General features: G+C 48.0%; 13 protein-coding genes across 13 annotated transcripts; 6 read left to right on the top strand and 7 right to left on the bottom strand.

Annotated features, from left to right (window-relative positions):
- Positions 1 to 2,724: 2,724 nt before the first annotated feature.
- EDB93DRAFT_1123789 (uncharacterized protein) lies at positions 2,725 to 5,502 on the top strand. The gene is made up of 11 exons (XM_041448655.1): positions 2,725 to 3,099; positions 3,162 to 3,223; positions 3,279 to 3,455; positions 3,507 to 3,687; positions 3,737 to 3,825; positions 3,874 to 4,011; positions 4,062 to 4,294; positions 4,347 to 4,685; positions 4,741 to 4,846; positions 4,895 to 4,953; positions 5,006 to 5,502. The coding sequence occupies exons 1-11, from the start codon at positions 2,873 to 2,875 to the stop codon at positions 5,453 to 5,455; spliced, it is 2,061 nt and encodes a 686-aa protein (XP_041311371.1). The 5' UTR covers positions 2,725 to 2,872; the 3' UTR covers positions 5,456 to 5,502.
- Positions 5,503 to 6,835, bottom strand: EDB93DRAFT_1123796 (beta-lactamase-like protein). Its single transcript, XM_041448656.1, has 4 exons — positions 6,718 to 6,835; positions 6,623 to 6,655; positions 6,548 to 6,572; positions 5,503 to 6,493 (listed from the first exon to the last, which is right to left on the bottom strand). The coding sequence occupies exons 1-4, from the start codon at positions 6,751 to 6,753 to the stop codon at positions 5,598 to 5,600; spliced, it is 990 nt and encodes a 329-aa protein (XP_041311372.1). The 5' UTR covers positions 6,754 to 6,835; the 3' UTR covers positions 5,503 to 5,597.
- A 74-nt stretch (positions 6,836 to 6,909) lies between these two features.
- Positions 6,910 to 9,744, top strand: EDB93DRAFT_1246708 (uncharacterized protein; the record flags this gene model as incomplete). Its single annotated transcript, XM_041452488.1, has 7 exons — positions 6,910 to 6,971; positions 7,023 to 7,650; positions 7,698 to 8,094; positions 8,145 to 8,279; positions 8,329 to 8,477; positions 8,528 to 9,013; positions 9,070 to 9,744. 7 exons carry the CDS (start codon positions 6,910 to 6,912, stop codon positions 9,742 to 9,744), a joined length of 2,532 nt encoding a protein of 843 aa, XP_041311373.1.
- A 927-nt stretch (positions 9,745 to 10,671) lies between these two features.
- Positions 10,672 to 12,511, bottom strand: EDB93DRAFT_1246709 (S-adenosyl-L-methionine-dependent methyltransferase; the record flags this gene model as incomplete). The annotated part of the gene is made up of 11 exons (XM_041452489.1): positions 10,672 to 10,747; positions 10,799 to 10,920; positions 10,972 to 11,042; positions 11,092 to 11,188; positions 11,234 to 11,338; positions 11,386 to 11,525; positions 11,582 to 11,642; positions 11,690 to 11,704; positions 11,760 to 11,995; positions 12,042 to 12,222; positions 12,278 to 12,511. 11 exons carry the CDS (start codon positions 12,509 to 12,511, stop codon positions 10,672 to 10,674), a joined length of 1,338 nt encoding a protein of 445 aa, XP_041311374.1.
- Positions 12,512 to 13,055: 544 nt separating this feature from the next.
- EDB93DRAFT_1078291 (uncharacterized protein) lies at positions 13,056 to 13,475 on the top strand (the record flags this gene model as incomplete). The annotated part of the gene is made up of 1 exon (XM_041445369.1): positions 13,056 to 13,475. A coding segment is annotated over one exon (420 nt), but the record flags the coding sequence as incomplete, so codon positions are not given.
- Positions 13,476 to 13,493: 18 nt separating this feature from the next.
- EDB93DRAFT_804049 (uncharacterized protein) lies at positions 13,494 to 14,597 on the top strand. The gene is made up of 4 exons (XM_041457539.1): positions 13,494 to 14,191; positions 14,245 to 14,317; positions 14,368 to 14,476; positions 14,535 to 14,597. Exons 1-2 carry the CDS (start codon positions 13,590 to 13,592, stop codon positions 14,315 to 14,317), a joined length of 675 nt encoding a protein of 224 aa, XP_041311376.1. The 5' UTR covers positions 13,494 to 13,589; the 3' UTR covers positions 14,368 to 14,476; positions 14,535 to 14,597.
- On the bottom strand, positions 14,348 to 16,012 carry EDB93DRAFT_803913 (ras family-domain-containing protein). The gene is made up of 9 exons (XM_041457538.1): positions 15,951 to 16,012; positions 15,860 to 15,894; positions 15,802 to 15,806; positions 15,591 to 15,747; positions 15,349 to 15,542; positions 15,222 to 15,302; positions 15,015 to 15,172; positions 14,670 to 14,957; positions 14,348 to 14,613 (listed from the first exon to the last, which is right to left on the bottom strand). Exons 1-9 carry the CDS (start codon positions 15,978 to 15,980, stop codon positions 14,569 to 14,571), a joined length of 993 nt encoding a protein of 330 aa, XP_041311377.1. The 5' UTR covers positions 15,981 to 16,012; the 3' UTR covers positions 14,348 to 14,568.
- Positions 16,013 to 16,952: 940 nt separating this feature from the next.
- EDB93DRAFT_1335077 (uncharacterized protein) lies at positions 16,953 to 17,908 on the bottom strand (the record flags this gene model as incomplete). Its single annotated transcript, XM_041455299.1, has 4 exons — positions 16,953 to 16,962; positions 17,019 to 17,232; positions 17,295 to 17,586; positions 17,643 to 17,908. 3 exons carry the CDS (start codon positions 17,906 to 17,908, stop codon positions 17,191 to 17,193), a joined length of 600 nt encoding a protein of 199 aa, XP_041311378.1. The 3' UTR covers positions 16,953 to 16,962; positions 17,019 to 17,190.
- A 715-nt stretch (positions 17,909 to 18,623) lies between these two features.
- Positions 18,624 to 19,686, top strand: EDB93DRAFT_1246711 (uncharacterized protein; the record flags this gene model as incomplete). Its single annotated transcript, XM_041452490.1, has 4 exons — positions 18,624 to 18,888; positions 18,955 to 19,205; positions 19,273 to 19,606; positions 19,658 to 19,686. 4 exons carry the CDS (start codon positions 18,624 to 18,626, stop codon positions 19,684 to 19,686), a joined length of 879 nt encoding a protein of 292 aa, XP_041311379.1.
- A 698-nt stretch (positions 19,687 to 20,384) lies between these two features.
- On the bottom strand, positions 20,385 to 21,929 carry EDB93DRAFT_1200162 (uncharacterized protein). The gene is made up of 4 exons (XM_041450931.1): positions 21,475 to 21,929; positions 21,166 to 21,416; positions 20,773 to 21,106; positions 20,385 to 20,713 (listed from the first exon to the last, which is right to left on the bottom strand). Exons 1-4 carry the CDS (start codon positions 21,734 to 21,736, stop codon positions 20,685 to 20,687), a joined length of 876 nt encoding a protein of 291 aa, XP_041311380.1. The 5' UTR covers positions 21,737 to 21,929; the 3' UTR covers positions 20,385 to 20,684.
- Positions 21,930 to 22,161: 232 nt separating this feature from the next.
- EDB93DRAFT_804283 (uncharacterized protein) lies at positions 22,162 to 23,720 on the bottom strand. Its single transcript, XM_041457540.1, has 2 exons — positions 23,444 to 23,720; positions 22,162 to 23,393 (listed from the first exon to the last, which is right to left on the bottom strand). The coding sequence occupies exons 1-2, from the start codon at positions 23,600 to 23,602 to the stop codon at positions 22,266 to 22,268; spliced, it is 1,287 nt and encodes a 428-aa protein (XP_041311381.1). The 5' UTR covers positions 23,603 to 23,720; the 3' UTR covers positions 22,162 to 22,265.
- A 375-nt stretch (positions 23,721 to 24,095) lies between these two features.
- On the bottom strand, positions 24,096 to 25,040 carry EDB93DRAFT_1078388 (GTPase; the record flags this gene model as incomplete). The annotated part of the gene is made up of 7 exons (XM_041445379.1): positions 24,096 to 24,223; positions 24,273 to 24,353; positions 24,411 to 24,604; positions 24,653 to 24,809; positions 24,855 to 24,859; positions 24,923 to 24,957; positions 25,014 to 25,040. The coding sequence occupies 7 exons, from the start codon at positions 25,038 to 25,040 to the stop codon at positions 24,096 to 24,098; spliced, it is 627 nt and encodes a 208-aa protein (XP_041311382.1).
- A 53-nt stretch (positions 25,041 to 25,093) lies between these two features.
- Positions 25,094 to 26,217, top strand: EDB93DRAFT_804475 (uncharacterized protein). Its single transcript, XM_041457541.1, has 4 exons — positions 25,094 to 25,256; positions 25,313 to 25,532; positions 25,588 to 25,769; positions 25,818 to 26,217. Exons 1-4 carry the CDS (start codon positions 25,161 to 25,163, stop codon positions 25,839 to 25,841), a joined length of 522 nt encoding a protein of 173 aa, XP_041311383.1. The 5' UTR covers positions 25,094 to 25,160; the 3' UTR covers positions 25,842 to 26,217.
- The last annotated feature ends 58 nt before the right edge of the window (positions 26,218 to 26,275 follow it).

The raw sequence follows: 26,275 nt of genomic DNA on the forward strand, positions 1-26,275 counted from the left end.
TCTAGTGTTATGTCTCATAGCCCAGTGCCAGTGGTTACCACAACAAATTATAGTTTCGAAACCCTGAGAGTAATTTTTTTTTGGTGAGCGCTCCGCACCCAGATCTACAGTCACTCATAGGTAGTCCCTTAAAGATCTATCTTCCATAACCATGTAGGCGCAATAACGTATTCTCCCAGTTGAATGTTGCAGGTTTGAAACCTACCTAAAATGGTTTATCTATGATCACCCTTTGCAGCAAATTCACTCACCAACAATTACGTGGATGATCATCTGAACTCACCTTTGCCAAGGGGTTGGTGCACTAGATTCGAAATCTGTTGAAATCTGTTCTTGCATTCATGCAGTGCTGTGCAAGTTTGAAACTTGCTATTCTGAAACCTCGACGACAGCCTTCTTTTCTTTTATCACACCTTTACACATTCAAATACTCATGATAGTTCCGTCGAAGGTCCTTCCCAACGAGTCATAGCCAAGCGCAGACCACTGCAGATTTAGAATCTGTTATTAGACCCCCCCAAGTTTGACGATATTATTCATTCAATGATTCTCTTGCCGAGCGCAGCGGGGCGCTGTTGAAACGTGCTGACATCTTGTGATCCACCCAGTGTTTGAATTACCTTCCGACAGCTAAATGGAGAATTCTATCAGACTCACAGTATTGATATTAGTATTTGGTCGGCTGGAGTCCGAAATGCCGCTCTGCATTGCTAAGCGCTAAGCGCGCGCCTGCTTAAATAGAGAAGATGATTCGGAAATATCGATTTGTTTTAACTGGGACCCGACGTGGTATGTCACAGTCGCATCGAGATATAAATTACATCATAAAGCTCGCAGGCGCTTCCTTAAGTTAGTGCGTGTGAAACTTGGCAGTCTGGGAAAAGTTGGCCCCCTAGTGACGGGTTGGCCTGATTTTAATTCGATTGCTCCCCATGAAGGTTAAATGTAATCGCCGATTTATTGGCAAACGTTCAATTCCATGCTGTATACGTCGTCTATTAGGTAGCTGGGGGGAGGGGGAACAAGAGTATAAGATCGTTGATGCCCTTCACATCTCGCTAGGTTATAGTTCCTTCGATCATACCATGTCAAACCATGTTTATAGCTGTTCTAGCAACGGATTATCTGATTCCTCTACTGCACCAGGACTCTCTGTAGGTCTAAATTATCCATATTCTGACCGTCGATCGCTGCATCTAATCAGGATTTTCAGGTTGCCCATTCTCCTGAAGAGATGTTCCAGTGCATGTGGGGTTATCCGCACGGATTGCATTGCAACGACTTGATTCGTGGTTTCAAGCTGTCTGCTCACCTACGTGAAATTCATGGAATTCGCTGGCAAGAGAACGCGCGCGCCGAGTGCAGATGGAACCATTGTGGCCAAGAGTTCAATATTAAGAGCCTCTGCGAGCATGTGGAAGAAATGCACCTGGGGATCGTACACTTCTGCGACTGCGGCAGCAAGTTCTCGCGCAGGGACACTCTTAGTAATCACAAGAAGAATTGCTCGGGTAGCAGTGCGTAGATGGAGGTCTTTCAGCGTAGACACCCGCCCAGATGATGTTACTTTAACTTGTCTTCAAGTGCTTGTTCATTGTCATATTTGCAGTCAGCGTTTCTTCGGACTTATGATTTGATGGACGTACCAGTACAAATGTTTTATATACAGTCTGTTTACTCCTGTGGTAGTAAAATTTCAAGTACGAGATCAGAGTTCGCAACTCAACCTCACATCTAAACACAAGCGCAGTAGGGGCAGGGTGCCTACTAAGGGACTTCGCCTCGTGTTTGTGCAATGAGGGCGCGACTCTACCTGACAGGGTATCACCGCCGGTGAATTCAAGTAACAGAAGTCTTGTCTTTCGGCTGCTAAACAAGCGATTTGTTGGTTCAAGCGAGATGCATGAGGTCCACGAAAGAGATCTCAATTGCTCTGGTCCGAAACAGGCCCGGTCGGAATCTGTACGTACTAATGCAATGAGTCCGAATGTATGTTCATGTGGTGATACAAACCAAATTGTTAAGGCCTTTAATCAAGCCAAACTTCAACACTGTCTACCGCACACAACTTGCCCGCAACTGCCGGCGGCCCCCCCCCCCCCCCCCCAAATTTCCTCGCTGCATGAGTTTCGGAAGCACAAAGGCCCGATGGAGGATGTCCCCATAGGACGTTGCTACTATTGCTCCCTCCGTGAAGCAATGTAAAAAAAAAACGTATTTAAGGGTCACGTTCCAATCAGGCGGGGAAGGCATTTGGCACTGTACGTGTACCTCCTATGGTGCAGGGGCGTATGGTGTCAATGGAACTGTCATGGAACACGTGTGTGATGACCTGGTTGCACGGGTAATGAACCTCATATTTCGGGTGTCTCGGATGAGAGAGGTTTAATGTTGCGATGCATATAGACTATGTGGTAGCGACTGCAGTCGCTATCTCGTACCAAGGTTAGGGCTAGCGCGATAACTTGTGTAGTTTACTGGGCACCTTTAACATGAACTTGGAAGTTCAGGTAAGTTAGAGCTTAGGTCCGGGACTTCGGGTGCTTGACACATGTACTGCCGCATGAATGATGGCACAAAGAATTTTACAGGACAATGACGCCGAATCATAGAGCATAATTTGAACACGGGTACCCATGCAGGTAGGTGTGATAAGTGCGAACCGCAGTCAATTCATGAGACATGTGATGTGCAAATCACGTGAGAAGAATATGGTGTTTGCCTCATCGTTTGACACTGTCATACCGTAGTACTCTCAATTACTTCCTCCAGAAGAGCGCGGGTCAAGTTTCTGTGACTGAAACACCCTTATCCAAGAAGAATAATAAGCTTACCACACGCAACAGCTTGTTAGCGTGACTCTGGATTCATCATGGCTAGCTCGTTCTTCAAGTCTTGGAGCGCACAAAGACACCAGCCATTATTATCTATTCCAGCATACCTGACATTGACCATATTGCTGCTCTCGTCACCCGTCGCATCAATATGGCCGTTCTCGCCGAAACGGTTCACGAAGAACTCCCTCCTGGACGCAGGCTTAGTAGGCATTAATGACGGGGATCGGGTAGTCGCATTTGGAGACTTCAATGGGGACCAATTGTGAGCTACATATGCATATGTATCTATCTGTGAATGATGTGTTGAATTTTTTGCCCCAATAGCTTGGACGTCTTGTCAATAGACTCGGACCAGCAGACCTTGTCTGTGTACCTCTGGCAGCACGGTTAGATAATAGTGCACCCCATAAATAATCCCTCTGATCACTTCACTCCCGGTAGACGCGTTTTCATTTAAGAAGGTCTCATCATTGCGACACCCGAAGCCTATTCATAATGTCATTCCAGGCGATTTTACGCACGACGGCAAGCTCGATGCGCTTGTCATGAGTTCAGATCGCGCTTCTTCAGATAGGCTAGACATGACTCTCTACACGGGCAATCATGACGGTACATTTGGTGAGTCCTATCTACCTCATGCTGAACATTCCACCATAATCGTAATTGTAGCCTCAGACTTCATTTCAGTCGCATCTTCGACGCTCTCAGAACCCATACCAGTTGATATCGATGGAGACATGAAAATTGACCTCTTGGGCACTGCATATTCACAGGGAACTTATACAGCCCCTTTCACAGTCTGGCGGAATACGTGGAATGCATCGCAGAGTCTTCCAACGCTGTTCGAACTGTAAGTGTTTCAGGCTGCGCGCGGCATCTTCCAACTGACCATGGAATAGTATTGACCCTCCGTTTACTGGAAACCAGTGCACGCTCGCCAATCCTCACAGCAATGCTGTGATTGATCTCAATGGTGATTGTTTAGCAGGTATGTAGGACGACTTTATACCTGTCAACTTAACAATTGTGTTTGGAGATATTTTTCTGGTATGCCAGGATAGTTCGGGGAAGAAGTCATACCAGATCTGGGTTAATAATAAGGACTCTGGATTCTCGTTAGACCAGAGCGGTGACCTGCCTTCTGGAACGCAGGGGATATCTTTTGCTGACGTCGGTTTGTGCCTCCTTTTTTCACATCTCCGACCCATACCAATCAATAGACAGACAGGGATGGCACTATCGACATGGTATTTCCCTCATGCTCGTCCGTTTCCTCAGCTGGTGTGGGCTCCGGCTGTTTTATCAACATAGTGTACAACAAACAATTGCCGCTGTGTACTTCCCCAACATCTTCCGCCACAGACAAGCGAGGAAACCGAACGTGTCGACGACCAGAGGAGCTGTGCACCGCGGACCCAAATTTCAAGTTCGATTTGAGTACAGGAAGCGAAAATGACGTTCGTTGCTGCCCACTTTTCGCACTCCGTAGCCTTACTTAGTATACTCCAGGCATACGTGCAGATTCCACTCTCAGACCTTCTTCCTTCCTCTCCCACGAGCTCTCTCCTAGTCCTCGATACCACGTATTCTCCATCTATTCCCCTGCCTATCAAACTCGGAGATGCTAACCTTGATGGTTTTCCGGATCTGCTTCTAATTGTCTCGAACCCCTCTGATCAATCGCGTACACCCAAACTATTGTTCTCCGAGCCTTGTGCCAAAGGCCTGGGAGGATGCGACGAAAAGGGGAATGGCAGGAGGGGCTTCGAACTTGTCACAAAGGGTGCTGAGTCTTTGGAAGCTGTGAAGGACGCTCGCGGAGTCTCATTTTTGGATATGGACGAGGATGTGAGTATTTACCTTCTGTATTCTGCATATGGGGTTGATTTCACCTGTATACAAGGGTACGTTGGATATCGTCGTGCAGCGAAATGGGCAGCAGAACCAAGGCACTGTATTGTTTGTTCAGAACAACTTTTATTATGATGCGTTCTTTTTGAATGCTATAGGTGAGGGGAGATATCTCTTCATGGCTTCTGTGCTCATACCCAGCTCAGTGCTAAACGGTGCCTGTAATAATGGATGGTGTACGGAGTCAAACGGCTCGACGTATTCCGTGAGTCTTGCTCTAGTCTCGTGAGAAAACTGCGTTGATGCAGTTGATGCAGCCCTTCGGCGTGAGCTATTCTGGTGCATCGTATAAATACACAGTTCTCGACACTTCTGGCCGTCGTGCTGCTGCTCAAGTCGGGCAGCTTCCTCAAACTTCTTATCATTCCCTTCTGACGCCATATTCATTCTTCGGACTCGGGCGCACGAACAATTACATCGAGAATCTGTTTGTCGGCTCAACCAAGCACACGCAAGAACATTTCATCAATATGGAAGGCGTCATTCCGAACTCACGCGTTGTCATCCACCCTGCTCTTGGTGATGGTGCATGGCGAAGGGAGCTGTTCCTCCGTCCAGGGGCTTGGGTCCCATGGGTAACGCTTACAGTTGTAGCCGCAACCTTCATTTTAGCAGGCATTGTCTTCGTTCTGCACCTGAATGAGAAGAGAGAGGATGAGTTGGAGCGGAGGAGGGCATCGCATCATATCAATTTTGATGCGCTATAATGGCGGCAGATGTACGTGTGCTCGCGAGATCTTCACGTTATATGACACTTGTATATTACATTGAATGCAGGATCTACTTCACGCTAAATTTTTCCTGTTGCTTTGATAGTATGTGAACTGAAATCGGGCCCTTTGCCGCCTTTCATAGCTTCGCCAGCAGCTCCCACTTGATGTCCTTGCCCTCGCCCTCAACCTTCTTCACCTTGCCCTCAGCTTGAAGTTTCTCAAGATGCTGATTCACGCTTCGTGCAGCGGGTTCCCATAGATTCTGCGGGTACGCAGAATATATCGTGGACACAATTCCCCACGTAGACCAAGGCTGCCCGTCAGGGCTAGGTTTCTCGATGACGCCGACAATCTGCGCCTCTCTTTCCATACGATGCGCGATGTATGTGCTAATGAGCTTAGGGCCCTCGGCGACGACGGGGCCATGCCCAGGGTACAACACAGTATAATCAGATTGAAATGTAAGAAGCCCGCGCACGGAAGAGATGTATGTTCCTAGGTCCTCGAATACCGCTGTTCCCTGGCCTAGGACGGTATCAGCTGTATAGAGGGCGCGGTCGTCGGGTACGTAGAGGCAGATGGAGTCGGTGGTGTGTCCTGGAGCGTGTATGACTCGCATGGGCATGGTCGAGCCAGTTATATGGAGAAGCTGGCCATGTACAAGATCGTGCAGGAAAGCACCGTTGGCGGTGGGGGTATATGTGCCCGGCGGTGGCGGCGCGATAATTGCGTTAGAGTTAGACGGTGCATTCACAAAAGGGAATTTATGAATACGGGGCGGCTTGAACTGCGCCGGTGTGTTCCGCTCGTCCCACATTCTCCGCAAGAGCGAAAGGACGGAGTTGAGCCCGCCTGTGTGGTCCTGGTGCCAGTGAGAGATGATGATATCGGATATGTGGGGTTCATTTGGGTTTGTGAGCTTGCAGGTATCGGAGAGAGCGGATTCGAGCTGAGGGATGTAGGCGTCCTTGCCTTCACCGGTGTCGATGAGCGTGTAAGGGTTACGCTCGCCGATAAGATAAGTGTTTGTCCCTGCAAAGCCGTTTGGTGTGATCTTGAATTTAGATAGAAGCAATTAGTAGTTACCTTGAAGTGTGAATTTTCCTGGGTTCTGTTGGAGAGTGTGACACTGGGAGCGCACGCTTCCAGGATGGCACTCACCTGGCCCAACACTCTCACTACGCGATCGCTCAGCTATCCAGGCATTCGCAGGTCAGGACGATCATAGTCATGGAATCTCATACATTTGAACCTACCCTAGTAATGGATGCCAAGACCTCGAGTGTTTCCATGATGGCCCGTCCACGGGCTAACTCACCGGGATGCTCCTGAAACAAGCACTTTCGCACACGTTGGAGTCTGACGGTAATGTTGATTAAACCTATGTTGCTGACTAAGTGCATAGCAAGCAAAGGAACTCCCACGGATTCAGTTCATCACGGACGACGATGGCAACATCAGTGCTCCCCCCTCAAATTGCTTCAGATGGTCCTTCTACGCGTAGAAAGAGGTACTTAAAATTTGTCTTCTGGAAATATTTGACCGTTTATGATATTTTCAGGTCTCGTTCTCGCTCACCCGATGAACCAGATGGCATTCCACCGGCAACTCGCCGTCGTTCGCAGTCGCCGTCTCGTGTTCACATAGACCTTCCTCGTGTAAGCGATGTGGACCCCATTCGACGGGTCGAAAGAGAAAGGCAGCTTGCTGCAAATATAGCAGCTAGGAACCTTGAACAAGCGTCAAATCCTAGAGTGCAAGACAGCGCACAGGATGAAGCAGAAAGGAAGGCTGAATTTTCTAAGCTCATAGGCTCACGCTCGGGTGGTGTGTACATGCCCCCTGCACGTCTACGTGCCTTGCAAGCCGCTGCTGCAAACGACAAAACCAGTCCAGAATACCAACGATTATCTTGGGATGCCCTCCGCAAATCTCTGACTGGTATTGTCAACCGAGTCAACATTGCGAACATAAAGCAAATCGTCCCTGAACTCTTTTCCGAAAATCTCATCCGCGGCCGAGGCCTTTTTTCCCGGAGCATCATGAAGGCGCAGTCATCAAGTTTGCCATTTACGCCTGTCTTTGCTGCTGTGGTGGCCGTTATCAACACAAAACTCCCCCAAGTGGGAGAACTTGTTCTTACCCGTTTGATTAGTCAATTCAGACGATCGTTCAAGCGAAATGACAAGGTAAGCGAATCCGAAAAATAATGAGAATGCTCACCTCATCTTCCAAGATTGTATGCCACTCAACAACGACTTTTATCGCTCATCTCGTTAATCAAGCCGTTGCTCATGAAATCATAGCTCTCCAAATACTGGTTCTTCTTCTCGAGCGGCCCACCGATGATTCGATTGAAATTGCTGTCGGCTTCATGCGCGAAGTAGGCGCCTTCCTCGCTGAAAACTCACCAAAGGCCAATGCGACGGTCTTCGAGCGATTCCGTGCTGTCTTGAACGAAGGGTCTATCAGCCACAGGGTTCAATATATGATCGAGGTCCTAATGCAAACTCGGAAGGACAAGTACAAGGACAACCCAATCCTTCCTGAAGGTCTTGACTTGGTTGAAGAAGAAGAGCAAATTACCCATCAAATCCAGCTTGAAGAAGAGCTCCAGGTTCAGGAAGGACTAAGTGCGTACCAATGTCCTGACAAATAGTTTTGGCATGAATTTTGCATATAGATATTTTCAAGTTTGATCCTAATTACCAGGAGAACGAGGAAAAGTACAAGTCTATCAAGGCTGAGATTCTAGGTGAAGGTTCAGAGGACGAAGAATCTGGCTCTGAAGAGTCGTCTAGCGAGGATGAAGATGAAGGTCTGTCCTGTTCTGCATATATTTTGAGTTGCGAGCTCATGTCGTGTAGTGGTCGCGGACAAAGAAGGCATCGAAGATCGTACGGAGACCAATCTTGTGAACCTGCGTCGGACGATCTACTTGACGATCATGAACGCCCTCAATTACGAGGAAGCCGTACATAAGCTCCTTAAAGTACAGATCAAAGAAGGCGATGAGGTACGTGGTCGTATATTCAACGTTTCGCAGATGCTTGACTGTCCTTTTAGATTGAGCTCATCAACATGGTGATCGAATGTTGCTCCCAAGAACGTTCTTACTCCACTTTTTATGGTCTTGTTGGCGAGCGCTTCAGCAAACTCAACCGTGTCTGGACAGATGCTCTCGAGCAGGCCTTCGTCAATTACTATACAACAATCCATCGGTATGAGACTAATCGCCTGCGCAACATTTCTCGTTTCTTCGGTCACATGCTCGCGACGGATGCCATCTCCTGGATTGTGCTCGAGTGTGTCAAGATCAACGAGGAGGACACGACGAGCTCAAGCCGTATTTTTATCAAGATTATGATGCAGGAGATGATGGAAAGTATGGGATTGAAAACGCTTGCGGAGAGGTTCAAGGACGAACAGGTCAAACACGCGACCAAGGACATGTTCCCAATGGACAATCCGAAGAACACACGGTTCTCCATCAACTACTTCACGAGCATTGGACTCGGTGTTCTCACCGAAGAAATGAGAGAGTACCTGAAGGTATGTCAAGTCTACATGCTCGAGCCATTGAAGTGACTAATTTTTTTTTCTGACAGAATGCCCCACGCCTCATTATGGAACAACGGCGCGCCATGCTGGAACAAGAATCAAGTTCCTCCAGTAGTGACTCTGATTCATCTGATTCTGACTCTGATTCTGAGTCCGACTCTGGCTCGGACACTTCCCCATCAGATTCTGAATCATCTGTGGACTCCAGGCGACGTCGACGAACTCCTCCCCTTCGCAGGGGGCGGGATGACTCGCGTTCTCCACCACGCCGTAGTGTGCGAGATGACTCTCGTCGACCTCCTGCACGCCGTGATGGGCGGGACAACTCGCGTACCCCAACCCCACCCCCTCGCCGTGGCGCCCAAGATGACTCACACACTCCACCCCCATATCGTGGTGCTCGAGACGACTCTCGCTCGCCTCCTCCACGCCGAGGTGGACGCTATTCCTCTCGCACACCGTCTCCGTCGCCTCCCCCGCGACAAAGTGATGGACGAGGATATACCCGTCGCGACTCTCCTCGCCACCGGAGAGATGACCGGTCCCCTCCGCCTCGTAAACGGGACATGGATGGACGGGATCGAGGTGGGCGGGATGGTGGATTTGAACGGCGGCGTAAGGATGATTATCATGAGAGAGAGCGGAATGAACGACCTCCTGTAGGTGATATGCGCAGGAGGGCGTCTAACGAGAGGGAGAGAGGCCATGGTGGCAGGAGATAATTCGCTGGTGGAGGTGAATTGTGTTGTCCCTATGTGTACTCATGTTGTTTGGTACAGTGAACGCAAAGTTAATTTCTCTGTATATGCAGATATCATTTATCCATGAGCACCCCTATACAACGTCGCATCACATACACCATAGCCCGGCCAAGTACCTGATATATTCAAGTTCCTGAATCCCATCATCGCTGTCTCCTATGATGCATTATCATTGTAGGACGACCATCCACAGTTGATGGCTAACTTGATATGAATCACGAAACCTGGTAGTGAATTGACCGATCATGACCTCCAAGCCTACCACGTCGCTGTATCATCCCAGGCCGAACATAATTGATTGATGTGCCTTGCCCTCCCCTGCCTACCTACCCTACACTTTCTACACTTTTTGATATCAAGGCTTACAAATTGCATCGAGTTACATGAAGAAGTTGTTGTACCACCCTCGCAGGGGCTTTAGCTGTCTATGTGGCTTCCCACACTCCGATGTACGGGTGAGTGCCAGTGTTCACGAGAACACGGCAGAAACAATTCTGTGAGGGCAGGCAGGGTCATGACATTGCAAACTCGTACAACGCCGTGATGATGTGAAGAGCAGAGGTTCGTGCATTTGGGAAATTTTATCATGACACAGGTCTAGCCTATGCTGGATATTTGGTCTCTTGTCATAGTATCTATTGCCTCAGCTAGAGTTTAATATGTACGAGCTAGCAGTACAAGTAATATGTAGTTCTCGCTGAAATTGGATCGCGGGTGTTGCGATCTGAAGATATTACCAGTGATTGGGTTAATTAGACAGATTATCGAAAATTTGAGGAATAAGGGATAAATCATCGAGGCGTATGCTGGTAAGTATGTGGCGTGAAATTTATCTTCGCATGCTCGATATATGAGGGTGAACAGATGATCTAATTAGCTCGGGAAACATTAGGCAGCAGAATACTCCAAGACGCAGGCTTCGACAAGGTCCCAAACTTTCTCTAGTTTCAGACCGGCCGCAGTGCTATTCCAAACCAATCAGGTGAAAACAAGGCAGCAATCAAACATTACTCACGCGAGTGTGAGGGAGTCTAGCAGTGTGCGCTCCATTGAGTTGTGTATAAACAACATAGTCATATCTTGCTGGTATGAACGCATATTTCCAACACCAAAGTTCGCAAGAAGAGGTTCAGGAGCCTGGGTGCGGAAATGAACGAATATGGATGTAGATCAGCGGACACGACATACCGGAACAACTCCTAACTCTGAAGCTTCTATTGCTGCCTGCTTGCGGCTGAGCTGGCGGAGCACATAGTCATCTAAAATTTGTCAGACTATGGGACAATGGTTACGTTATAATTAACATACGGATGAGGACGCGGCTGTTTGGACCAAGCGCCTTGCGAAGGTTTGAAAGAATGAGCACAGATTCGTGGTCAGGCCAGTCGTGGATTATATTTCTGAGCTGCGGCCATTGTTAAGGTTGCCGCTTACAGAGTTCAGCACTTACATAGTAGATGTCCTTACCCTTCACTGGCACTTGTTTGAAGAAGTCCAACTCCTCAAACTCGACTCTATTTTCTGCCAGGGCTTCAGGATATTCTCTCGCCCATATCTAGATTCTATCAATTGGATGACAAGCACATTGTCTTACTGACTTACGTGTCTCGCCTGGATCAATGCTTCCGGAAGATCGTGAATTGTGATTTTAACATTTTTGTGCATTTTAGCCAAAGGCAGAGAAAATGCTCCGATACCTCCTCCAACGTCGACGACTGTTGAGAACTTTCCGAAAGGGAAATCTATTATCAGGTTAACACGAAAAAATTATTTCGTCTTTGCATGTCCATATACTCACGATTCAGGATGGCGAGCGAGCCCATAATGCCGTTCAGACCTCTCATCGATGTATGATAGGACTGCTAAAGATGTCAGAATGATGGCTCGAAGGAATCAAAATCCCTACCTCGCGCTGACCGTCCTACGAGTGAATTATATCAGGAAGACTTCGTGACGAGCAATATTTGAAAACATACATGCCGCGCTATCCGGTCGAAAAACGTTCCTTCAGTTCCATTTTTGTTGATGGCGTACATTACAGGGGCAACCGTTGGCTCATATGAGTAGGCAATCTTCGGATCTTTGAGTGTTTCATAAAAAACTGATGCTCCCTTGGCAGCTGCGTCCACATGCAACAAGATCATGTATTTGACAGGATTCTCGTCGAGTAGGATTAGAGAAAGTCGGTTGTTGGCAAAAACGTTCACGTCAACTGGCGGAGTCTGAGAAGCAGAACCAAGCAAAAAATGGCTCCTTACTTTCATTGTAGCAACCTCTAGTGGCTAAGAGGCGCATTATCCTGGCCAATTTCTTTGGCTCGATGTTGATTTTCTTGGAGAGCTCATTGACGTGAAGGCCCTTAGGGTACTTTGACAAGATATCCGAAACATGTTCCCGAGCAACTACTCGCATACAAGCAGGATCATACACTTGGACAAGCTGCGTGCAATCTGATGAGCAAAGGTAAAGTGCATTATATCGTTCAAATTCTCACGCTGACTGCAGTGTGGGCAGGTGGAGCAAGCGTTGCGCATATCTGAGCACAAGCACCTTCAAGAATACGAATAGCACTCTTCAAAGCTATCTGGTCGATCGCATTGTCCAACGGGTGGGGCTCCGTCTGGTCGATGGCAGGTACATCACCGTACTGCTCATACAACGCGATGGCATCTCGTGCAGACGTGTTGATCAGAGTCAGGAGTGCCTCAAGTTTTGCCTTGTTGGCCATTATATCGTAGTACTTGTGGAGAGTTGAGGGAAGAGTAAAAAAGGTGATGGAAAAAAGACAGCCAAGGACCCGAAAGCTTATAACGCCACCACGGGGTGGGCCATCTAGTCAAATAAGTTCCGCACGCAATAATTAGTATTGCCCAGGAAACTTTGCTAAAGCTCAGGTAAGCTCGGGTAAGACTAATTTACGGTTAGAAAAGCCACCATGGCTGACATTCAAAAACATGCCTTGTCGTTTGGCCACCACGTCGCACGACCATGACCTCGTCGCCCTGGCCCCTCAAGGGTCTACCGTCTGCAGAGGCACTTGAAGGTTAGAGCGAGTAAGAGTGAAACAAAAGCCATATTCAGTGCTAAGCTCTGTAAGTACAAGTGCATACAAGACAATAACTTGTGACGTACCTCAGGCCTCAGTGAGTGAATTGAACAAACTCAATGAGTGAGGACACAGGCTAAGGTCATTACATAATCGTACCATAACCCAATAAGTATGTAACGCGGGCCCTGGATCGAACACAGCCACATATTAACTCGGTCTCCTAATGACACCCACATTGATTAAAGCACTTAGCCTGAAAGTGCTCTGCAAGAACCATGCATCGTCTCTCTTTCGTTCAATCTTTCTGAGTCCTGTCAGCGTGACGCAGACAGAACCGTACATCCATCGGCTGCCGGTAGAACTTCTACAACAAATTTTCCTCTTCATCGTTAACGACGCGCCAGACTATCCGAGTATCTTTTCATGCGGACCTTACGCCTTTTCGGTCAACGTTACCAGCCCTCCCCTAGTCTTGACCAGGGTGTGTCACCGTTGGCGAGTCGTTGCACATTCAACTGCAGAAATCTGGTCGCGCATCCAAGTCGTCCTCCCCGTGCAAGTTAAATCATTCACCCCATTTTTTCCACGTCTTCTTCAGTCTTGGCTTGCTCGTTCTGGTAATTTACCACTCGCTCTTCGCATTGTATACGGTCCCCCACCCCGCCGCCGCAGCCGCGGAAGTACCTGCCTTCCAGTAGCAAGCTCTCGATTTCTCGATATCCTCCTTGCTGAGAGCAAGCGCTGGGAAACGGTCATTATGCCACACCCATGTAACTGGGATATTTACTTCGACACACCTCATTTGAGAGCCTTGGAATGTAGCGTTCATCTTCTCCGACACAGCAAATTCTATGCACCAAATATCTCTCGCCTGTACATCAAGACTAGTTGTCATCTGTCCTCTCCACTCAGACCGCACATTCCCTTTTACAAAGATTTGCGTCATCTCCACCTCCCGAACACTTCAGTGCGGACTCTATGCTCCACTATCATCAGTTTTCCTCGCCTGGAGACCATTGCTGTCGATAAAATCGAACACTCGGGCAATGTTCTTGACGGTAGAATGTATTCGGCGACACTTGAGTCGATGACACTCCCCCTGCCCTCCTCGTATGAGTCATATTACTTCCAGCAAGAGTTTATCAACATGTTCGGTCTGCTTCATCTTCCAAATTTCCGGAAATTGACTCTGGTTGGAACACCAAAAAAACAACGAGTTCGTGATCTTTTGCCGGTCCTGGCGGCGGCATCTTTTCAGGTGCCTGTAGTAGATTTTCCGACGGACGCACCGTTGAGGAAAGTTCACATGAGCAGCATTGAGTCGCTGCTCTCAGTTGTGGGAGAGGTTACTTTTTGTGGGTAGGTGCCCCGCTATATTGACCCATGCACTTGGTCATTGAACGCTTGTCTAGAAACGTGCTTCAGATCGACAAGCGCCGGAATTCACGACGAAGAGGGAAATTGAAGCTACGTTACTCAAGATAAGTATGTGCCGATGAATTCTATCATGTCTTGAAGTTAAGTTTCACATGGAGTTTGAGTAATGTAACCAGTCACACCTTTGCCTTGGACGAATTTATTTTATTCTGCTCCAATATTTACACCACTAAACCCCTACCGGAACCGTGCTTTTTTTTTCTTATAGTACGTTTTACACGCTGACGGTATATTTGTTTATCCAATAATTGATTCACGCAATGAGGTGGTCAATCTTATTAGCGACGGCTGTCAACAAATCATGCTGAAGGGCCTCCCTCGAAACGGAAGACTTCCTCGACATCCTGTTCACCAAGTTGTTCAAGGAAGCGAAAATCCCCAGTCCACAAAAAACACTCACCGTCCACCAAGGTATCTCCTTTCCACTCCCCGATGCACCGTCATTAAAGCTCTCCTGCATACTATCTGTGAGCTTCCACCACCGCTGCGTCTCCTCGTCATCCCCGATAGCTTTCATATCGTTCTCAAAGTCACTACCCGTGTACTTGAAGTTCGCGATGAGCAAATTCAGCTGCGGGTAATGGTTGATCGAGTAGTCCACAATGTGGTGCCGTCTAAGGGCGTTGAGGACGCCAGGCCAGACGTTACTGTGAACCTCCTTGTACTCGTCCACGCATTCTGGTTTGAGCTGCGACGACGGTCAGTGGATTGAGCATTTATTACAAAGGAGAGAACCCGTGCGCACCTTGATTATCTGGCAAATGCGCTTGGTATGTGGGGCATCACTAGTAAGTCCCTTGATTATCTGGCAAATGCGCTTGGTATGTGGGGCATCACTAGTAGGTCCCTTGATGTAGTCAGCAGACTGCTCAGGCAACTTGCTCGAGACAATTCGATAGATATCTGAGAACACGTCAGTGAAGCGCCATTTGGAACAAATACCAACAAGTACCAGAAAGAGTGGTTTGGAAAGCTGACTCGACATTCGATGCGTCTAGTGCCGAAGTCTCGATGAACAGAAGCTCATTCTCCGCTGTCGGATAGTCAGTACGTGAGCCATTCAGTCACGTAAGACATACCTGCAAAGGACTTTGCCTCCTCGGTGGGAACTGCCCTCAGGTGTTCCAAGTCACTCTTGTTCCCAACGAGCATCATAACAATGTTCGAGTCGGCGTGATCCCGGAGCTCCTTCAACCACCGCATCACGTTGACGTACGTTGCATGTTTAGAAATGTCATACACCAACAGAGCACCAACAGCACCACGGTAATAACTGTAGGAACATTAGCCCAGACTGCAACTGGGGAGAGCGATAACGTACGCAGAGGCGATTGCGCGGTAACGCACTTGGCCTGCAGTATCCCATATCTGTGCCTTCACCGTCTTGCCATCAACAGTGATCGAACGAGTCGCGAACTCGACACCAATTGTTGATTTCGACTCCAGGTTGAACTCATTACGAGTGAGTCTCGAGAGAACTGATTAATGAGTATGAGCTGGCGTGCGTCCCTTGGCAGTACACTATTCCTTACGATTGCTGTAGATTGCTGTGAGCTAGGAAACGATAAACGGACATTGAAACATGCTTACGATTTGCCGACTCCAGGATCACCGACTAGAACAACCTATGGAACGGAAACTGGTAAGCGACGTATAAACTGTTGTCAAATCTACCACGTACCTTGAAGAGATAATCATAATAATCGGTCATGTTGTGGTTACAGCCTGCTCTATAATTAGACCGCTGTCCGCTTTCGCTGTTGCCCGAAACATTATAAAATAATTCCAAATCGTAGCGGTGCTGGAAAGCGTCCCAACTCCAAGAAATGACAATGAATTGGCAGTAAATAGTATCAATTACGATGAGTGTTGCGACTGCGAGTCCTAAATCTGCAGCTCCCTCCTCCAACTCAGTCTTGATTGACTAAATTATCATATGGAACCGTCATAAAGCGCAGCGACGCGATATGCCTCTCAAAACCTTTGAGCACCGTACTCGTCGTTTTATAGTTTTCGTTGTCGTAGAGAGACGTTCGACTGGAGAAAAAAGTGTTGTTGTAGACTGGCTCTGAGGGCAGGTGACCATCAACTTCACCGAATCGCTTAGTTTTTTTCGCTGGTCGTCTGCGTTCGATTTTTCTGATCATTTTTGTCGCTTGGACCATGTCAATAGCTTGCTTCGTTGTTGAAATAAAAATCAATCTTTGTAGCTTGGACAGGCCACCATCGAGTCCGATCAGAGTTATCCGTACACTAGATGGGACGTGATTCTTATGACAATAATCTTGCTCGAAGAACCTGATCTGTAGGTAGTACGATTTCACATATCCATAACGTCGTGCTTTAGAAAATCGGCGACAATACTCAGGAATTTGATCCAGGCGTCGATTGATGCTACGGACTGCAGCAGGTGTAGCACAAGCCTAGTTTGGCTCTTTGCATTCCTAATGGGCAGACGGTAGGCCATTCAGCGCATATATCGAGGCAGGAGGTCTGCTGGTCAAGTTCATCGGCGAGGACGGTATTCACCCCAACCAGAGCGACAAGGATGGAGAGGTAGATGAACTGGATAGGCTTCATGTTACCTGTCATGACTGTGCTTTAGTGATGGCTGTGAGCACTAGGAGACTACTCACAAACAAAACTTTGGCTATGCGATGTGCGTGAAGTTGCTATAACAAGTGTTAGGAGCGCTATATGTCGATTGAGCGATAGTCGCATCATGATGTAGCACAAGAGGGCCACTCACTGCAAAGGAGGCGCTTGTATCTGAGGCTTTTGGAATTCAGCGGCCTTGAATTTATATTCTTCTGGCAGTTAGCGCTGAAAGGGGAGGTTCAACCCCATAAAAAATTTACACTGGCGGCTAAATCAAACCAAAGGTTCAGTGCTGGAGCATGGATGAGATAAATTTGAAAGAGTCATTTAATTCCCCGCAGAGTGTGCGCCTTGAAGAACATTATTCCGTTCAGCGCTGAGGGTCCGGTGGTCGTGAGAATGATAGTCATAAAGTCAAGAGTGGACGTAGAACTCCAGGCGATACAGTAGTTGAAGAAGCTGTAATGTGCCTCGATATGAACACTATAAGCACACCGAATATAGTGAACTCGCTGGAACTATCGAGCTGGCACACTGATACTCCCACGTACCAGACCTTCGATACAGTGTAGAACCACTGGTTGAGACATACTCGGCCATAAAAGTGCAAAAAACAGCGGATGCAAGGCGCACGTGGCTGGCACTGGCTACATTTAATGCTGGCGTTGAGATCTGTGATGTTCATGCGGAATTTCACTGCTTCCGCGTTTTTCAAGGACCTGTATGGTGGTGAGAAGACAGAAGACGAATAGGACAACGAAACAAACATCTCAACCGGACTCCTGCTTCAACGTCACGCCTCCACTCCTCCTCGACAATGTCAACGACCCAATCATGCTCTTGAATTAGATCGACATGACCCAAAGCTCTAACTCGTCTCCTTCTTGGTGGCAGCAAGCTCGTCCCGGACGGCGTCACCTTGTGTCCCTCTCCTTCTTCGACTGCAGTGCGGCATCTCAGTTCTTCTACTTTAAGTCCAACGATATAAGAACTCCAAATCCCCGTAGATTTCATCATTTCCGTCTTAAAGGTGGAAGCCATGAAATAGTAAAACTACTACTACAAAGTCCCCCCTGCAAGCAGAGATCTTGATCTTTGACATTGCGTGGCGAGAAGAACTGCTTCGAAAAGTGTTTGGTTAGCTGAGGGTCGTGTCAAATCAGGTCATACCTGACACTCTCGAAAGCGATTCACAGCTGTCTCAGTTTCTTGGAGTGGTTAGCTTTGACAGAGAGAAAAAATATGCCAAAAGGTAAACAAAGCACGATGGCCAAAGCATCAAGTGGACAACATGCGAGAAGGATCAGTGACTTTTACTCATGCTCACAGTCGTGACAATAGTCATGGTGACTAAAATATAAGGAGCGACCCAGAATTCCAATGCAGCTGGTGTGTCCGGCGCTGACAGGTCCAACGTGGATGGCTTTCGGAAGTTTGGATCATCCACGTTCAAGATATGGGACCTTGCGGCGTTCAACGGCGCATACTAGTAAACATGTCTGTCAAATAAGACAAAGTGGTGTTTTTGAGTGTAAAAGTCGTATGCTAGGATGTTTGGCAATACAATTTGGTATACCGGGGGAGGGTCTAAGGTGGCCTCATATACATTTTTTCCCGAGCGGGCGCCGGGTACCTAGCATTACTTTTCGAAAATAAATTCACACTTTTTTTGGAAATTACCGCCGGCCGCCTCTACGTATACCATTATGCAAATTGCTGTAACTCTCTTCTTGGAAGTTCCCGCCGTGTTGTTAGTATGTCTCTCCAGCCATTGACCTCTCTGTACCGATATGCTGTTGAACCAATAGCACCATTTACCTGGTTCGGTACCAAGGTCTCCACCCTTGATCTGGTAGCCGTGTTCCGGCTTTGCATCGCTTTGAGGCAGATGAGGGAGAATTTGCATGATAAACATCAACGAACAACCGGAGAGAATAGACTCACACTCGTAGAGGAGAGGTCCTTCGTGAGAGACGCATGTGCCATGCTGACGATTGTATTTGGAGGAGAGGCTATCATAGGTATAGTACTAACTTCTTTGTGTAGGGAGATGTCAGCTGTGCATACTGACCGCTCCCCATGCGCAGGCCCTCTACTTGGTATTGTGCCATCTTTCGTGTTCTCAGGTGTTTCTCCCGGGTTGTACATTGCCGCACAAGCAATCATAGAGTACATCCCTGTCTTGCCGTCCGTGTCACTCAGCACGGAACTTCCTTTATCTATTGTCGACGGATTTACCCGAGCAGTGCTCCTCTGTAGCCTCATACCACCACCCGTCATCACCCATGCATCCCCCGTCATCGCATCTTCCCCGTGGGCTCTCCTTCTATCATCTCTTGTATGTGCTCGCTTCCCGTCATGATATGCGTCTCGATACCTCTGACCACTACCCTTTCTTACCACAGGTTACCGCCAATGGCGGCTTCTTCATAACGAACATGTTCTCATTCATGGATCCCACCCCGCTTAAAGTGACGACTCCCGATGAGCTTAAGCCCTATGGCTGGACAACCACTGACATCTGGTCCGCCCCATTTATCACGGGGCTCTATGCCCTGCTCACGCACGCTCAGCCGTTCTGGGCCGAGCTCCACAGTGTAATCTCAACTGCCCTCGGAGGCACCGGAAGTAAAGTTGGTCCTATGGACCCAGAGTCTGCCCGTGCGCTGTGCGCGCTAATTCTCGTAGTATTGTTCTCCACCCGGACCGCAAAGAACTTTGGGCTCATCTGGAAGAAGAGTGAGTTGCATCAGTTGTTTCTATGCTGGGGTGGTACTGATGGTTCTTAAGGTGTTGTAGAGAAGATCAAGATTCAATGAATACCCAGCGCGATATCTATGTATACCGCTTGCTATAGATCTACTAACACTTACGAATGATATATCCTTGCCACGAATGGTGTACGAGTGGTCCAGCGGTGCGTTGACAGGTTGAAAACTCAAAGGATGTCAAGCTCTACAGATACTGAGGCCGAGGACTGTCCAGAACATACACGTCAGTTCCCCTGGTGCATACGTAGTCGACACGTCGGACATCCCTAAGTAGGAAATGCTCCTATACACGCCCAACAAGTGGCTGAACGCAGTTGTATTTCACGGGAACGCGGTGGAAAATGTTGCCCGATTGGACTCTGCATTTCGATAGGAGGTCTGGTAGGTAAATGATCCTTACGCGCCCTTCACGAATTCCATCAGTCCTTGAAGTCCTGTCCAGCCCATAAACTCGCTGAATCTGTCTCAAGGAATCTTCGCCTTCTCGGGCTTTTTTGTGACTCGTGTACCAAAACATGGGATCAAGGCGAACATCAGATCTGTAACGAGGCTGAGCCACTCAATAGCATTGATTTCTGCACAGTCAATGACATTTATGGAGCTCAGAGAAGTCGTTGATGGTCTCCTTGTATTCCTGTCTGATATTCCGTGTCGATATCTGTTGCACTTCCTTTTCGCAATGCCCTGAGGGGATAGCAGAGTTGACAAAGATAAGGATCCGGGTGTTTGAGGTATTGATCCTGAGGAAGACTCGGACGATGTCGTTGGTAATATATGAAAATACCTGCAGTATGAGACTCCAAGATCGTCGCTTAAAACAAGATTGGAGAACTAATGTCATAGTAACAATGGTATGCATAAATCCTGCGCCTTGCACCTGTCATCGCCACAAAGGCCCAAGTCGGGAGCTTGGCGTACATATTGAGCTCACTTGCGGTAGGTCACATACGCATGCAGTGGTGGTGGCAGAACAGACATATCTCATTCATAAATTTCGTACACATTTAGATCTTCATCGTTCATAAAACCAATATCACTCCAGTTATTCACTGTGTTTTGATTTTCTCAGCAACACCTGCACATGTGTTAAAAAGCCATCAGCCCCGATCACCGATCCAGAATGATGGAACTCACCCCTCTTCCAAACAAGCCCATAGTTCTTCGCAGTCCGAGTAGAGAACATTCCCGCAAGGATTAGCGCGCATAGCGCACGGGCAGCTTCTGGGTCCATAGGACCGACTTTATCGCCGGTGTTTCCGAGGACGGTTGAGATCACGCCGTGGAGCTCAGCCCAGAACGGCTGGGCGTGCGTGAGGAGGGCATAAAGCCCTGTGATGAACGGCGCACACCAAATATCTGTGGCTGTCCAGCCGTAGGGTTTGATCGCAGCGGGAGTCGTGAGCGTGAGCGGGGTAGGCTCGAGGAAGGAGAACATGCTGGTTATGAAGAAGCCTCCATTTGCGATGACCTGTTATGGGTAAAAGATAGTCAGAGAGATCAAGACAGAATTGACAAGAGATGACGTACGAGAGAGGATAGCAAAAGAGTCCAGGGAGAGGATGCGATCACAGGGGATGCGTGAGTGATAACAGGTTTAGGTATGAGGCTGCATAGAAGCAATGCGCGTGTGAATCCGTCGACGATAGACAACGGAAGCTCAGTGCTGAGTGACATGGACGGTATAACAGGGATATACTCTACGATCGCCTGCGCGGCGATGTACACACCGGGGGAAACACCTGAGAGCACGAAAGATGGGGGGACACCGAGCAGAGAGCCTGAAGGTGGAAAGCGGTTAGTATGCATAACACAGGTTTGAGTTATGTAGTAAAGTACCTATAATGGCCTCTCCTCCAAATTTGATCGTGAGCGAGGTACATGCGTCTCTTAGGAAGGACCTCTCCTCCACGGGTGCAGGTTTATCGCCAGCACGGCGCTGATGCTTGGCATATAAATCTTCCTTGGTCTGTCTCAAGACGGTGCAAAGCCGCAAGGCGGCTACCAATTCGATGGAGCAGACCTTGATACCAAACCAGCTAAAAGGTGCTATGGGTTCGAGAGCATACTGATACAGAGATATGAATGGCTGGAGAGACATGACAGGGTCGAGGAATGGTTAAAGTCGAGGTGCAAAGTTGCAGGAGACAAGCAGAAGAAGCCCTGAGACATCCTCCTTCGGCTCAGCACTTGAGCGCCTCCGAGTCTGACACGACAATATTAGCTGGCAGTCGGATTTCGGAACAATCGTGTGCACGAGCCACGTTGGAGATTCTACTAAGCTTAGAAATTTCAATGCTTACGCAAACCCTCTCTAGTACAGCAAAAAACGTTCAAAGAATGATCTTGATTGTATTCATACCAAACAAAGCCCCGTACAACAAGATTTAGAAGTTAGAACAGCAAATAAATATGCGCAATAACGATAGTCAAACCACGATCACAAGTAACGTTAACAGAGTCGGTCAGATATCTGACGACCGTAAAATGTCGTTAACAGGTATTACAGAGAATCACTCAGCCAGTCGAACAGGACGATCCTAGTTCCTTTTCCTCGCACTGGCCACATCAATACTGTCGTCGATCGTGCCAAACTTGAGATCGTCCAGAACGCCCAGCAGATTCATATCTCAATTCTGGAAGTGTAGATTGACAGCCGGAAAGTTCGGGCACTTCAAGAAAGTGGGAAGGCCGTCAAACAGCTTAGGTGCGTGCCAGTATAAGTCGATCTTGCGGTCCTCGGAAAGTTCAGTCCAGCATGCCGGGTCCATAGGGTGATCAATAACGTGAAGTATAAATGCACCTCTATACGCTGCTGCAGGTTCCTGTAGCAGCCCAGGCCCTGGGAATGTTGGAACTTCCATGAATACGTTGACAGCGAAGTTGAAAAACGTCAGTTCTTCGGCAGAATAAATCATATTACCGAACTGAATTGGAGAAGTGACCACACTCGGTTGACTTGAAAGTGGTTTGTACGAGGCGGGAACGCCGCGCTTAAGAGACATGGACCATAGAGTGTCTTCAGGATTTTCTGAATTCTCGAACTTCGATGGATGTTCCGTAGGGAGAACATGGATGATCACGCCATACTTGTTACACCAACGTGGTGGATTCATACATATGACTTCGCTGTTTCGAATTATGACCATAGGAAGTGGCTCCGGAAACGCGTCCTTGTATCTTTCAAGGTAATTAGGAACCTGGTTCAAAAACTTGATGGGATAGATCGGGCGTTGCGCGTCATTGGGGCAGCATGGGTTTCGAGGAATCTTAGAGTAGTATCGACGAGTGACAGAATCCTTGTGCTGACAGAAGTCGGTGATTAATTGAGCGTATTGTCGGGTATCAGGCATGTCGAATTGAGCATATTGTTGAGCACCAGGCATGTCGAAGAAAGGCGGCGGACGCATTGACATCCCGTGGAGATCGACTAGCTTTTCGTAAATCATCCTCGGTATGATATTTTCCGCCTCGAGAAATTCTCTCGGTATGCAGTAGGCAAATGGCGCAGGGAGAGTGGCTCGTAGGACTGGCCCGTTCGGTCTGGTTGAAGTCGGAGTGTGAGCGAAAGTCAGTTGGACTTGAGGGGTCCGAGTGGCATCATCGCGTGCAAGTATGGTATCGACGTCAGCGGGGATGGGCCATGGTGCGTATAGCAGATCGTGGGGCACATAGTGCATGTTGGCATCAATGTCATTGATATCCTTTTCCAAATCATATTGGGCGAAGTCAGGCGCAGCGAACTGGAAGCCAGGAATCTACATTGTGTGTTCGGCTTACACGCAAGTAAAAAGAACGATTCTCGTACCCATTTGTGAAAGTCGAAACTGTCGGCGTACAGATTGTCATCACTTGGTAAACCTGGTAGATAATGGGCAAAGCTCTGAGAGGGTGCGGTCGTGGTGAAGTCAAGCATGACGAGATGAGCAGATTCTTTCGAACTTGAAGAAGAGTTCTTGATCTGCATAATGATATGACAATAAGCAAAGACGAAAGATGATGAGGATGCAGAGGAAATGTCTACTGTTTATATAGTTCAGGTCAAGGTGGTGGATGATATTGTCGTATCATTGCCTTTATTGAAAGGTAACTAAGCATGGTACAATGGCAAAGCGGCTGTAATGGCCCTAAACCGGGAATGCGAGATAGTTCTTTACAGCGATTCAGTCCATGAGTGCGCTGGTTCAAGACTGTCCCCTCCAGAAAACTTGGTGTCCACATGTTCCTTGCGCCGAAAGGCGTAATCGGACTTGGAATAATCGGTCCTTGATTGGCCAGGGAAGCAATTCCGCAACCTGCAGGATCCGCCGAGTTAGTCGTAGGAGATCAGGGCATGTCATCAGACGCGCTGTGGGTCGTGCTGCCCGCAAACCTTTTTGCCCGCCTCGAATACCAGTTGTCACCACCACAGTAGATTCCAAAGAAATAATGATTGCTATAGCTACGAAACGCATCTCTATCTAACAACAATTGCTACTTGTTGCAGGTGTGGATGAGTCAATCGCTACAGGAATAGTGTCACTAGTAGGTCCCTTGATGTAGTCAGCAGACTGCTCAGGCAACTTGCTCGAGACAATTCGATAGATATCTGAGAACACGTCAGTGGAGCGCCATTTGGAACAAATACTAACAAGTACCAGAAAAAGTGGTTTGGAAAGCTGACTCGACATTTGATGCGTCTAGTGCCGAAGTCTCGATGAACGAAAGCTCATTTTCCGCTATCGGACAATCAGTACGTGAGTCATTCAGTCACGGTAAGTTCATGTCAGACATACCTGCAAAGGACTTTGCCTCTTCGGTGGGAACTGCCCTCAGATGTTTCAAGTCACTCTTGTTCCCAACGAGCATCATAACAATGTTCGAGTCGGCGTGATCCCGGAGCTCCTTCAACCACCGCATCACGCTGACGTACGTTGCATGTTTAGAAATGTCATACACCAACAGAGCACCAACAGCACCACGGTAATAACTGTAGGAACATTAGCCCAGACTGCAACTGGGGGGAGCGACAACGTACGCAGAGGTGATTGCGCGGTAACGCTCTTGGCCTGCAGTATCCCATATCTGTGCCTTCACCGTCTTGCCATCAACAGTGATCGAACGAGTCGCGAACTCGACACCAATTGTTGATTTCGACTCCAGGTTGAATTCATTACGAGTGAATCGCGAGAGAACTGATTAATGAGTGTCAGTTGGCGTGCGTCCCTTGACCAGTGCACTATTCCTTACGATTGCTGTAGATTGCTGTGAGCTAGGAAACGAACACTGGATATTGAGACATGCTTACGACTTGCCGACTCCAGAGTCACCAATTAGAACAACCTATGGAACGGAAACTAGTAAGCGACGTATAAACTGTTGCCAAATCTACCACGTACCTTGAAGAGATAATCATAATCGGCCATGTTGTGGTTACAGCCTGAGAGCTATGGAGTCCTAGTCGCTGTGAACACAATTGCCTAATTGGAACTTAACGCAGCGCTCTGTTTGACACCCACTTAGACGGCGCTTTCGATTCTTCGAAGATGGCAAACTGCTTCAACCTGGAGTATGCATCCATAGATCACAGTAAATGGAGGAACCTTCCTCCTCCTCCAGGATTTTCAAGCTTTGCTCCAAGCGTCAGTCCTATGCCCATTTCTAACCGTCTAAGCTAATGCTTTCATAAATTCAACAGTCCAGAACACCAGCCAAGGCTCCAACAGCATCAACGTCATCGTCGTATGCATCGTTAAAAGACAAACGCGCTTGGGATCTCGCCATCTCGCCCGCAAAGTCTCTTCCTATGCAGGCATTTATGTTGTACATGTCTGGGGGAGGTGTACAAATCTTCAGCATGGGTATCGTGTTCATGCTTCTTCTCTCGCCTTTTAAAAATATCGCTGGTATGAATGCAGGTATGTCATGTCTGTTCAATGAACGTATTTGTCACATATCTGATTGTCGAGGCAGCATTCGCACCATTTGCGCCTACACCTGCAAGCGTCAAGTCACTCAAGGTCCTTCCTCTCCAGAAGATAGCATACATCGCGTGCAACTTGTTAACACTTGCAGTTGGCCTCTGGAAGTGTCGTTCTATGGGTCTTCTACCAACTGGAACAGGAGATTGGCTTGCATTCGAGAGTCGAGCGATGGTGAGTTATCATACAGCGCCTCTGGACGCTCTCACATATCCTTACAAGGCACCTGAGCTGTCGCTACCATAATCAAGAAGTGACCTATGTACGTGATTGGGATAGTGTCTGAAGCCCTAGTCAGATCTGTGTTTCGAGAGGCTCGCCAACACACAGTTCTGCCCTACTTCAAAGCTACCTCTAATCTGTAATGAATAGACATGACAAGTCCCCGTCATGGGTATTAAATTCCTATCAAACCCAACAGTTCCAACAATACGAACTAGTCATCAATTGTGGTGTGAGAAAGACGGATGAGATCAGCTTCTCTAAGAGCACGAGCATAGCCTCAAGTCCACTCAGCTCGTGCGGAAGAGAACAGATGCAACAGGACTAGGGAAAATCATGATGTCTTGGCGCAACGAGAGAAACGACATAAAAAAAGATGAGAAGGATATATGAGGCAGAACAAGGCGTAAAGGAGTCATAAGAAGATAAAACAAGCTGTACCGTCGTGATGGATCATT

Source organism: Suillus bovinus (genome assembly GCF_016758785.1).
Source record: "Suillus bovinus strain UH-Sbo-P2 chromosome Unknown EDB93scaffold_7, whole genome shotgun sequence".
Taxonomy (NCBI): Eukaryota; Fungi; Basidiomycota; class Agaricomycetes; order Boletales; family Suillaceae; genus Suillus; species Suillus bovinus.